Genomic DNA, 12,052 nt, shown 5'->3' with positions numbered 1-12,052 from the left:
AAAGTAAATAATTCAAATACTCGCCAATCACCTCCGACTCAACGATTGCTTAGTATCTTACAGCAATTGAGTAATGAGCCAGGCTGCATAAAACTTGCAACTAGGATTATCGAACTCCGTGGCCTAAGTCAATTATACGATCCATGCATTAGGTAGGTACCCGTGAGTCAATGGGAGAACATTGAACTGCAAAGTGCAGCCTTTCCGGAGAAACGTGAAACTGAACACTCCAAGCATCATTTTACAGCTGAATATTAGCTACTGAATCGAAAATTGCACCCGTGACCCCACTGTATACACGCATGATGCAGTAGCGGCGGAACACCTTCAATTAAGGGGGGGGGGGCACTGCCGACTTTTGGTCCCATTCTTTCCATGCAACACCCATAGGGCTAATGTTAAAATGCCAAAATCAAAGGGGGGCACGGTGCCCCGGTGCCCTCCCCGTTCCGCCGCCTATGGCATGACGTCATCTTAGGCCTATAGAAAGGTCACCAACAGTTTGACGACCTTTGATGGGGAAACGCTTGACTCATGAACACACTCCGGATCTGCTCAGCTCTAGCCTCTAACATACAAATCGACTGATGTGCAACATGTGAAGGCTATCAACAAAAAAAAGCGCGAAATGTCCATTTTCAGATCCCTGGAGGCTTAACCTTAAGTAGGTAGGTAAAATCGAGAGCACACTAGCAAAACAAAAAACTTCCAAACATTGCCATAAAATGCCTTGTTACGCAATTTTATGTTTCTTATCGATTCGCAAGCTATGATCCAATTCGTCCAGAAATGTCACAATTGGGAAAAGTTGACCTTTGACGAACTCTGGTGACATGACCTTGAACATGACCTAAAAGATGACTGAAGCACTTCGTTCGTGACTTTATCGCTTTTTTCGAACGCTGTTCATCGCGTGCCACTACGTGATCCAAAAGCCAGGCAAGAGGAGGGCGTAAAAACGCTCTGCGCTTTGATGCGTTACGATCGGACCATCCCAGTGCACTTTCCAAGCGCGCGATACTTAGGTTAGACTTGAACAGAAGCTAGCGGAACGTGTAAAATGTACAACATACTATTCACATTGTATTCACATTGTTTCGGAACTTTCCCCAATCGACTTGGGGCTATTACAGTTCCAAAAGGATCGGTAACAGCGAAAAACAGTGGCGTCATCACATCATACATAGCGCGCACAACACAAATGCCGCAGCCTTAATCACGCAGTACGCATAACTTAACTTGGTATAATGGGTTAGACAGATACCCAAAGCCAGTATACGATAAGTAAGAGAGATCACCTGAACTGGTAATGCAAAACCGATCGACTACGCGGTTCGGCAGAGATAAACAGAGGGGAGAGAGGATAAACAAGAGTAGCTGCGTCCTCTGCCGGCCGTCGCCCTGGGTCACCTGTCTGGGCCACTGACCTGTCGTGCACCCGGATGTGGGACAGATAAAGTGAGGCATATCACGATCGTGGCACAGAAAGGCAGAGAGCGATCACGACCCGGCAGAGGAGAGGGAGAAGGCCGGGGAGGGAGAAGGGAGAGGGAAGAGCGAGGCGCGGCTTACAGTGTCGGCAGTGACTGTCGGCTCCGCTCTGCCTTGATTGAGGCCGCGGTCCGGCTACTTTTGTATTCGAACGGCTGAGTGGTCCGACATCGGTCAGGTGTCCACGGCGCCCCAGGGCAGTAGTTAGCAGGTCACGTGCGCCGGAGAGGCGGGTGTAGACAGCGCGTGATAAGCTGCGGGCGCCAGTCGTCCGAGACGGTCGCCGCCATGAGGTTGTGTCGGCTGCTGTGTCTGCTGCTGGCGGTGACACTGGTCGGGGGCTGGCCCGGCCAAGTCCCCGGAGAAGCAGCAGTCAGCAGTGATGATGCCGGACATCAGGTGGCCCTGCAAGCCGAGATGATAGAAGCGGAAGCTGTCAGTGAGGCGCCGACCAACAGCGACAGCCACAGCCCGCAGTCCACGCCGCAGGAAGTGGCTCCCGAACCGTCAGCAGAGGCCCCATCGGAGCCGTCCGGCACTCAGTCAGAGGTCGAAACGGAGCCCGCACAGACAGCCACCAACGAGAAACCAGCAAAGAGCCCGGCCACCCAAAAACCGAAAAACCGGGCTACTCAGAGACCGAAAAACCAGGCTACTCAGAGACCGAAAAACCGGGCTACTCAGAGACCGAAGAACACAGCCACCAACCAAAGACCGAAGAGGCCAGGCACTCAAAAACAGAAAAACACAGCCACCCAGAGGCCAAAACGACCAACCACCCAGAGACCAAAACGACCAGGTACGCAAAAGCCGAAACGTCGAGCTACCCAGAAGCCAAAGAACCACGCCACTCAGAGACCAAAGAGACCGGCCGCTCAAAGACCTAAGAGACCGGCCGCTCAGAGACCTAAGAGACCGGCCGCTCAGAGACCTAAGAGACCGGCCGCTCAGAAGCCGCCCAATAAGATGGTGGCCACACGAGTGGGCAACAGACCAACCACCCAGCGACCAGCAAAGAAACCTGCCGCTCAGAGACCAGCTAAGAGGCCTGCCGCTCAGAGACCAGCAACCACCAAGCGACCAGCTAAAAAACCTGCCACTCGAAGACCAGCTAGTAGGCCTGCCACACAAAAGCCGAAACGTTCTGCCACTGCACAGTGACCCTCAAAGCGCCGCTTCATTCGCAAGATTAGGTAAACTACTCGGAGACCAGCTATAACCAGAAGACCTGTGGTTTCTACTCGAAGACCAACCAACTAGGCCAAGCTGAGGTCTCTCCCCGCTTACTCGGAACAACTCGGGACCAATCACAGCCAAGCTGTTCCTGCCTTACCACACAAGACCAAGCACAACCGGCAGGCCTGCTACCCAAGACCAGACAAGTGGAAGCGGTTAAAAGGAAGACAAAAAAGAAACCCAGAGAAGGAAACGTTAACCAAGGCCAGAAAAAAAAACAAAAGTAGCTTTGATAGGCGTGTTCTATGATGTGCCATCGTGATCAGATTATCTATGAAGGAAAAAGTTTTACGTATGTATAAATGGGTAAATGTTGTTGTTGTTGTTATAGCTGGGACTTGTTTGATGTTTTATATGAAAACGAGCTTGTTACGCCAGCTTGTTGTTTATGATAAATATTTCACGAGCACCTTGACTCTCCCCGTCAGCCAAGTCTCTATCAATCACTGAAAAACACACCTATGTAAAAGCATCGTATTTTGGAAAATTATCAGCATGCATAAAAGCTGACGAAATAAGATCGTGTTCAGAGAAAAGGATTCACCCTTAGTGAACCATCCTTACTACATCGCCAGAACGTCGACGCCAGAAGAACGACGCCAGAACTATTGCATGGACCGAACTACGTCGGTCCATGCAATAGTTATTTTGTGCAGTAGCGGCGGAACACCTGCAATGAAGGGGGGGGGGGAGCACCGCCGACTTTTGGTCCCATCTTTCCATGCAACGCCCATAGGGCTAATGTTAAAATGGCAAAATCAAGGGGGAGGCACGGTGCCCCTCCCCCCGTTCCGCCGCCTATGATTTTGTGGTTAATTGTGTTAAAAGGGCACGAAAATGTGAACATTTAGATATGCGTGGTTTTATTGAGATAATCGTGGTAGATGAAACAAAACTTAACCCTCGCCGGACCTATTGGTTTTCTACATACGCGCCGGCCGAGGGGGGGGGGGGCGGGTAAGACCCCCCCTCGCCGTTTCGCCCCTGGTGGAGCTAGCGCGTCGCGGAAAAAACGAGCGTGTGCGCCGTTACGAGACGCAGAGATTGGTACCCGATTTTAAGGTCCTAGGTCAACCGGTGACCTCTGAGGTCAGGTCAAGTGCCCCAGGGTACGGTTCAGTTTTTGGTGAATAACTTCGCAAAAAACGGCCGCAGAGCGCCGATTTTGGCAGCATCGTGTTCGCCTCACTCAGGCGCGTCGAATGATATACTTTTTGTCCGGGTCAGGTCAACTTGGGGTGTTGACCTCAGGTCAAGGTCAGGTCAGCACCCCCAGGTCACGAAGTTGGTCGAAAGAGGTCATGTCGCATATCATTCGATTCGGCAGGCCTTCCTGAGTCCATTGGTGCCTTTCCCGACTCGCTAGCTCAATTTGATCAAGAGTTATTGACGAAAAACTAATTTGACCTTGATGACGTCATAAATGACGTCACGCAAGGTCAACATTGCAAAAGTGACGCATCTAACCTTGCAAGGAGTGCATCAAATCACGATTCCGTGTGCTTGAGATAGTTGGAGATCGTTCCCGGCGCCAGAATAGCAGTTTGAATTTTTCCCCATTGACTTATAATGGTGAGGTCACGAAAATGACCTGACCTCATATGACCTTTAGGAAAAATCCGAGATATACAAGTTGTGGGACTCATAATGGATACTAGATCCTGCAAGTTTCATTTCCCTGTGACATCTCCTCTGGCAGTGAGGGCGTTGCGAAGTTGCGACATCTGAAGACCGTGCAGAGGTTCACTTATGACGTCATAGGTCAGTGACCTGACCTGACCCAAAAATGCGGTTGATGTCAAAAGATCCGGCTTGGATCAAAGGTCAGGTATGCCAAGTTTCAGCTCTCTATCGCCAGCGTGTTCGGAGCTATCGCGAAAAAACCCTATGGGGGGGGGGCGGCACCCGCCCCCCCTCGGCCGGCGAGGGTTAAATAACTATGTGAAATGTTTTGTGTCTTGCCTGCACAGATAACTGGTAATGGCCATGGGGAAAAAATAATCATACTTCATATGCTCATGGGCGATGGCTGTATGGCGTTTAATCGTAATGCGACAAAACAGGAATGAATTTACCTCCCCTCTGATTTGGCTCCTAAATAAAGTAGCGACAAAAATAAGTGTTTTTGGCAGAAATAAAAAGGGCGGGGTGGGTACAGCCCAATCGCTGTTTTACCCTAACTGAGCTAAGGTTTAGGGCAAAAAGAGAGCATGTGCACTGGCATAAGGCACAGTCACTACGTAGTGCCTGGATCAGTTCAGCTGGTGATCTTCGGGCTCAGATCAGAGACCTTATGGTAGGGGGTCCGTTTTTTGGCAAATAGCTTGGCCGAAAATTATCACAGAGCTGCGATTTTGACCTAATCTCGTTTGTCATGCTCAGCCAGTAGCCACCGGGTCAAACTTTTTGTTTGGGAAGGTCAATTTAGGGTATTAACCTCCTGGTCAAGGTCAGGTCAGAGTCACTCAGGTCATGAAACTGGTCGAAGGAGGTCATAACTCATACCACATATCATTCGAGTTAGCAGATCTTTCCGAGTTCATTGGTGGCTTACCCGACTCACTAGCCCAATTTGATCGGGACCTACGTCTATAAACTTAATGACGTCTGAATGGCGTCACGTAAGAACAACGATGCCAAAGTTAAACATCGGACCTTGAAGTAGTGCATGAAATCGTGATTCCATGTGCTTGAGATAGTTCTTGATCATTTTCGACGCAAGAATAACAGTTTGCATATTTCCCCACAGACTAGTTGACCTGACCTGTGACGTCATCGGTGACCTCGAGGTCAATGAAATTAGGTTTCGCTCGACAGTTTTTCCGGGGCTATCAGACGCCGTTTGAATTTTGACAATCGGCCCAGTAGTTTCGGAGTTAGGAGGGGCTATGAATAGCCCCCCCCCCCCCAGTAGGGCGTGTTATACGCAGACCCCAGTGGGGCGCGGGTTAAAAGAACCTGCCCTTCATGATAAGATTTTGCAATATAATGAAAAGGAAAGAACTGACTTGGCACTTCGCGTTCGCTCGCATAACTTTAATCAAGGCTTAGATTTTTACATAATTAATAGCATGAATCCGAACGGCATCCAACCAATTAAAAACGACCAAGTGTTAGTCCACTTTTACACATCAGTACAACCTACATCTGGATAATTCCGGCGGTAAAGCAAAACAACCGACATGTGTTGTTCCCCTATCCGAGGCGAGTTTGACCTCATATTCTAGAAATGCACACCTGTAGGCCGTAGGGTCAGGTCAAATCGCACTGCCGCTGGGACGGCAGCCGGGTTGACCCAGACTTTTAGACCGGACTGGGGCGGAGCGGTCGGCGCGGTCGGCGGCCCGGTCGGGAGACCGGCGGGTTGGGTGGGCTGGGGAGCAGAGGCGCGGAGGTGGAGGCAGCCTGTGATAACCGGCCGCCCGCCCTCAGTCGTCCGAGACGGTCGCCGCCATGAGGTCGTGTCGGCTGCTGTGTCTGCTGCTGGCAGTGACACTGGTCAGAGGATGGCCAAGCCCCATGTCCAGAGAGACTGGAGAAGCTGAGAAGAAAGCCGTCACGTACGACGAAAGTCACCAAGAAGTCAGTGAAGATGGGGTAGGCAAGCAGCATGTTAAAGGATACAACTCAGGTCAAGAAGTTGTTGAAGACCTAGCAGAACAAGCTGATGTTGAAGAACACAATGAAGAAGTCGAGGAAAGTGCTAACGAATACAACGTGCCAATTACTCAAGAAGATAGTGATGTAGATGCAATAGTTGAGGAAGAAGTCAAGAGCGTAGCAACTTACAAGGAAAATAGTACGGATGGGAAAACTGAAGAGAACACAGACGAAGAAACTTCTGAAGGTGACGAAGTGAGCGAAGAGACTGAGGCGTTGTTCCAAGAAGTGCTAGACGCTGCTCCAGATGACGAAACGGACCAAGAAAGCAGCGGCGATGAAGACACTTATGAAGAAGGCAGCGGCGATGAGGAGCTTGCCCATGACAATATTGGAGAGGAGACTCAAGAGAGTACCGTTTCCGTGGCCCTCAGCTACGCCGGCATCCCGGACAGCGTGATCCCGGCCTCGGATTCGGCCTCTGACTACGCCGACACCCCGAGCAGCGCGATGCCGGCCTCTGACTACGCCGGCCTTCCGGACAGCATCACCGAAGGCGCGTCGCCACAGAAGAGCGGCAGTCTGGGCCAGACCGGCATCGACTTCGGCGCCGGTATCGAGGTGACGCCGCTGCGTCCCGGTCAGTCGGGCCACCACAACCCGTTCGCGCCCGACTACAAGCCGCCGCCGGAGCTCAGCCAGGCGTGGGAGCTGACCGGTGGCCGTCCGCCGGCACCGGCACCGACGGACACCCAGAGGCCTCCCAACAGACCCTTCACTCAGGTACCGCCCAACAGACCGCCAGCCCAGAAACCGACCAACATCAACAGGCCGTTTTCTCAGAAACCTGCCAACAAGCCGTTCGCCCAGAAACCTGTAAATAAGCCGTTTGCTCAGGTCCCTGCCAACAGGCCGTTTTCCCAGAAGCCCGTCAACAAGCCGTTCGCTCAGGTACCTGCCAACAAGCCATTTCCTCAAACGCCATTTAACCCAAAGCCTATCACCCAGCGGCCGGCACAGCGTCCTTCCAATCCGTTCTTAGAAGGTACAATCAATTTACCGCCTTCTTCTGGCTTCCAGAACCCTCAGCGACCTGTCCAGCAGCAGCAGCAGCAGCAGCAGCAGCAGCAGCAGCAACAGCAGGTACCGCAGACCGGCCCCAACTTTGGCAACAATCCATTTCTGAGCCAGTCCTCCGGCGGAGGGGGAAGTTTCATCAACCGTCCCGTCGTTTCGAGACCCGTCGGAACACAAACCAGCGGTGGAGGAACCGGCAGCTTTGGCGGAAGCAGTAGCGGTGGAGGCAGCAACTTCGGAGGGGGAAGTGGCGGTGGGGGCAGCAGCTTCGGAGGAGGAAGTGGCAGCGGAGGCAGCAACTTCGGTGGAGGAAGTGGCAGCGGAGGCAGCAACTTCGGAGGGGGAAGTGGCGGTGGGGGCAGCAGCTTCGGAGGAGGAAGTAGCAGCGGAGGCAGCAACTTCGGAGGAGGAATTGGTGGTGGAGGCAGCAACTTCGGAGGGGGAAGTGTCGGCGGAGGCAGCAACTCCGGAGGGGGAAGTGGCGGCGGAGGCAGCAACTTCGGAGGGGCAAGTGGCGGTGGGGGCAGCAGCTTCGGAGGAAGTGGCGGTGGAGGTAGCAGCTTTGGTGGAGGCACTGGCAGCGGAGGCAGCAACTTCGGTGGAGGAAGTAGCAGCGGAGGTGGAGGAAGTGGCAGCAGTTTCGGAGGAACTGGCGGTGGAGGTAGCAGCTTTGGTGGAGGAACTGGGGGTGGAGGCAGCAACTTCGGAGGAGGAAGTGGCGGTGGAGGAAGCAACTTCGGAGGAGGAAGTGGCAGCGGAGGCAGCAGCTTCGGGGGAGGAAGTGGCAGCGGAGGTGGAGGAAGTGGCAGCGGAAGCAGCAACTTTGGAGGAGGAACTGGCGGCGGAGGTAGCGGCTTCGGTGGAGGAAGTGAGGGTGGAAGCAGCAGCTTCGGAGGAGGCAGTAGCGGTGCGAGCAACAACTTTGGAGGAGGCAGTAGCGGTGGAGGAAGTGGCGGTGGAGGCAGCAACTTCGGAGGGGGAAGTGGCAACGGAGGCAGCAACTTCGGTGGAGGGAGTGGCAGCGGAGGTAGCAACTTCGGTGGAGGGAGTGGCAGCGGAGGCAGCAACTTTGGAGGTGAAAGTGGCGGTGGGGGCAGCAGCTTCGGGGGAGGAAGTGGCAGTGGAGGCAGCAACTTCGGTGGAGGCACTGGCAGCGGAGGCAGCAGCTTCGGAGGAGGAAGTAGCAGCGGAGGTGGAGGAAGTGGCAGCAGCTTCGGTGGAGGAAGTGGCAGCGGAGGCAGCAGCTTTGGTGGAGGAACTGGGGGTGGAAGCAGCAACTTCGGAGGAGGAACTGGTGGCGGAGGTAGCAGCTTCGGAGGAGGAAGTGGAGGTGGAGGCAGCAATTTCGGCGGGAGCACAGGTAGTGGAGGCGGCAGCTTAGTTGGCGGCAGCACTGGGGGCGGCGAAGGTTCGGCCGGCGCCGTCAGCGAGCACGTGGTGCTGCGCTGTCCGGGCCCGGCCTCCGCGCTGCCGTGCGTGCCGCGCAGCGCGTGTGACCCCTACTCGGGCTACCTGGTGACCGACAACTACCAGCTGGGCTACCCGATCACGGCTGAGACGCCCACCGTGGCCATGGTGCACTGCCAGCTCGGCGGGAACCTGGTCGGCGTCTGCTGCAGAAAGTTCCCCAAGCTGAGGCCGCAGGCGGACGGGGCCGGCCCCAGCGCGGGGGAGGAGTTAGACCCCCAGCCGGAGGCGGACGGGGCCGACCCCAGTGCGGGAGAGGGGTTAGACCCCCAGCCAGAGTCGGAGTCTCCGCTGGGGCAGGGCGAGGCGGCACCGTACGGGCTCCCACAGGAGGCCGCCGATGAGCCGTCGACCTATGGGGCTGAGGCCAGACGGGAAGTGCCATAGGCCGTCCGGTCGGCAGGCAGCGGCATTTTGTCAAGTTTGGGAGACTTGAACAAGATCTCTGGTTGTTAACTGTATAGGACTCTGTTTTTGTTGCGGTTGGCTGTTACGGCGTTGTGGTTTTACATGTAGTTTATTTATTTGATCACACCTGTGCGTGATTGTGTTAATGATGTTCCAGCCTGAAATAAACTGGTGTAAAGTGTGATATGTGATGGAGCATGCAAATAAAAATAAAAGCTCTGAGCTGGGATAAACCTGAGCAATGTCATTCACACAATTAATCGTTGACGTAGTTTGTTTCAATGAGTTAGCTCCACAAAACAAACATTTATATAATGAATTGCACATTTTTGCTATATTATACAATACATATAATGCTACCACAAGTCAATCCGTTCACGGCAATATGCTACTTCATCACTTGACTGAGGAAAATGTCACACTGCTCTCTGAGAAAATCTGTCCTTTCAACAAACATGCAGCGGATTTATAAGGCTAAGCTTTAAACGCTTCATGCATCCATACGGTCGAAACACCAGTTGGAGACGACCAGGCCATTTTAAAAGTAAGGCTCTTTTGTTATCTCATACAAGTGCATCCAAGCATACCGGCACTTCATGAATAAATCTCATTGCCGTTCGGACGATCGGTCTGCCTGTGCTGAGGTCAACGGCAGACGGTCAGCGTCCGATGTGAAGGTCAAACGTGACCGGGGCGGGGAGAGGGGGGGGGGGTAATGTATAATGTGCAGCCGGCGTCAGTCGTCCGAGACGGTCGCCGCCATGAGGTCGTGTCGGCTGCTGTGTCTACTGCTGGCGGTGACGCTGGTCAGGGGATGGCCCAGCCCCATGGAGGTGGAAAACAGACAACCTAGGGAGAAAACGGAAGCCATTGAAGAAGTTCTCTCGAAGGCCGGGGCTGGTGAAGCTACCAGCAACGCCGGTGATTCTAGAGACAGCGGATACAGTGACAGTGGCAAGATCGGAGACAGTGGTAGTGGTATCAGCAGAGGTGGCAGCTCCAGCGGAGGCAGTATAGGAGGAGGTAGCAGCTCTGGAGGAGGTAGCTCCAGTGGTAGCGGTACTGGAGGTACTGGAGGCAGCAGCTCCAGTGGAGGTGGTGGAGGAGGTGGCAGCTCCAGTACAGGAGGTACTGGGGGAGGTAGCAGCTCAAGTGGGACCAGTAATGGAGGAGGTAGCTCCAGTGGAGGAGGCAGCTCCGGCGGAGGCGGCTTTGGAGGCGGCTCTGGAGGAGGTAACTCCGGCGGAGGCGGCTCTGGAGGCACTGGAGGAGGCAGCTCCAGCGGAAACCGTACTGGAGGCTCTGGAGGAGGCAGCTCCGGCGGAGGCGGCTCTGGAGGCGGCTCTGGGGGAGGTAGCTCCACTGGGACCAGTACTGGAGCCTCTGGAGGAGGTAACTCCAGTGGAGGCGGCTCTGGAGGAGGTAGCTCCAGTGGGAGCAACTCTGAAGGCACCTCTGGAGGCGGCTCTGGAGGCGGCAGTTCCAGTGGGACCGGTACTGGAGGCACTGGAGGAGGTAGCAGCTCTGGAGGCGGCTCTGGAGGCGGCTCTGGAGGAGGCAGTTCTAGTGGCACCGGTGTTGGAGGCAATACAGGAGGTGGCGACCCCAGCAGAGGCGACGCTGGAGGAGGCAGCTCCGGTGGGAGCAGCGCTGGAGGATTTTGTACCGGCGGCGGTACACACGGAGGACACAGCGGAGGTGACAGTTTCACTGGAGGAGGCGTCACCAGTGATAACAAGCGCGGCACGGAGGGCAGCCTAAGCGGCAGTGGTACTGACGGCGAATACAGTGGCAGCGTCTCCAATGGGGAAACCATCGACAGCATCTACAGCATCCTGCCTCCGCGCTGTCCACCGTGCCGAGGAAAGCCCGTCACGCGTGCCCGAGGTCTCTGTGCCTGCGAAGGGACGGAGCGGGATGCGCGGGCGCGGGCGGACCCTGTGCCGTAGGTGCCCTCCTCCACCTATCGCTGGTTGTTGGAGTGTCGATGGACGCAGGCGGGCATTGAGCAGTGTGTTCAACTTTGTAACTGAAATAGCGCGGTGATCTCTGGTTGCAGAGATTTTATTACTTAGGTCATAGATAACATAAATTCATGTTATCTATGCTTAGGTGTATCCGATATTGTACTGATGTATTTCATAAATATATCTGATTTGCGACAATTAATATGTGTCTCTGTTCAATGTAAAAAGACGGAGAGCACGCTAACAGTTTGCTGTTGACACGATACGGGGAGGGCCAATTGCAAAATTAAACGCTCTATGGGTGCTAAGCAACCTAAGCAATACAAAAATTACTTTAAACACACTCTCAAAAGAACTTTGTCGTCAACATCCAAACTTAGTGAAATCCAGTGACAATTCATAATTATGAATTGTCGAAATGCATTATAATGCATTTCGGAAATTCGTGATCCGGCAAAAGCAGCGTTACCGGATTCCATCGTCACCCGGCAGTAGCCCGCCGTCGACCCTCCGACCCCGACTACAAGACACTCCGTATTCGGGCCGTGATAGTCGACTGCCGAGCGTGACCCACGAGCGGCCGGCCCGGGCCCACCGGTCACCTCTGACGGCGTTATAAATCTCGCCCCGTGACTGGCCGGCCGGTCCGGGCCGGTTAGAGGCGGCACTCCTCGGCCCATCCACGGGACTGGCCGATGACCCGGCCGCACGGTCAGGTGGAGAGAGGAGGGGAGGGAGAGAGCGCCGCCGGCAGGTCATCGGACCCGGGCCGCTCGGAGCAGCCAGGGATCGTGACTGCTCATGGC

At 54.5% G+C, this 12,052-nt stretch overlaps 2 protein-coding genes across 2 annotated transcripts; both read left to right on the top strand.

The window, feature by feature from the left end:
• Positions 1–1,779: 1,779 nt before the first annotated feature.
• On the top strand, positions 1,780–8,861 carry LOC122389841 (uncharacterized abhydrolase domain-containing protein DDB_G0269086-like). The gene is made up of 3 exons (XM_043382277.1): positions 1,780–1,997; positions 6,783–7,372; positions 7,566–8,861. The coding sequence occupies exons 1-3, from the start codon at positions 1,780–1,782 to the stop codon at positions 8,783–8,785; spliced, it is 2,028 nt and encodes a 675-aa protein (XP_043238212.1). The 3' UTR covers positions 8,786–8,861.
• A 1,129-nt stretch (positions 8,862–9,990) lies between these two features.
• Positions 9,991–11,442, top strand: LOC122389547 (glycine-rich protein DOT1-like). Its single transcript, XM_043381703.1, has one exon. The coding sequence runs from the start codon at positions 10,002–10,004 to the stop codon at positions 11,226–11,228; it is 1,227 nt and encodes a 408-aa protein (XP_043237638.1). The 5' UTR covers positions 9,991–10,001; the 3' UTR covers positions 11,229–11,442.
• The last annotated feature ends 610 nt before the right edge of the window (positions 11,443–12,052 follow it).

The sequence above is a fragment of the Amphibalanus amphitrite genome, unplaced genomic scaffold, assembly GCF_019059575.1.
Source record: "Amphibalanus amphitrite isolate SeventyFive unplaced genomic scaffold, NRLGWU_Aamphi_draft 000019F_arrow, whole genome shotgun sequence".
Lineage (NCBI taxonomy): Eukaryota > Metazoa > Arthropoda > Thecostraca > Balanomorpha > Balanidae > Amphibalanus > Amphibalanus amphitrite.
Note: the sequence above shows the minus strand (reverse complement) of the source record. Positions and strands in the feature narration are given on the sequence as shown.

Bases quoted from the DNA above. Each gene is read 5' to 3' on its own strand.
- LOC122389547 (XM_043381703.1), top strand. From the start codon at position 10,002: ATGTGCAGCCGGCGTCAGTCGTCCGAGACGGTCGCCGCCATGAGGTCG.
- LOC122389841 (XM_043382277.1), top strand. From the start codon at position 1,780: ATGAGGTTGTGTCGGCTGCTGTGTCTGCTGCTGGCGGTGACACTGGTC. The intron at 1,998-6,782 runs GTCAGCAGAGGC...CATCCCGGACAG, and splicing joins CAGGAAGTGGCTCCCGAACC to CGTGATCCCGGCCTCGGATT. The intron at 7,373-7,565 runs GTACAATCAATT...CGTCGTTTCGAG, and splicing joins TTCCAATCCGTTCTTAGAAG to ACCCGTCGGAACACAAACCA.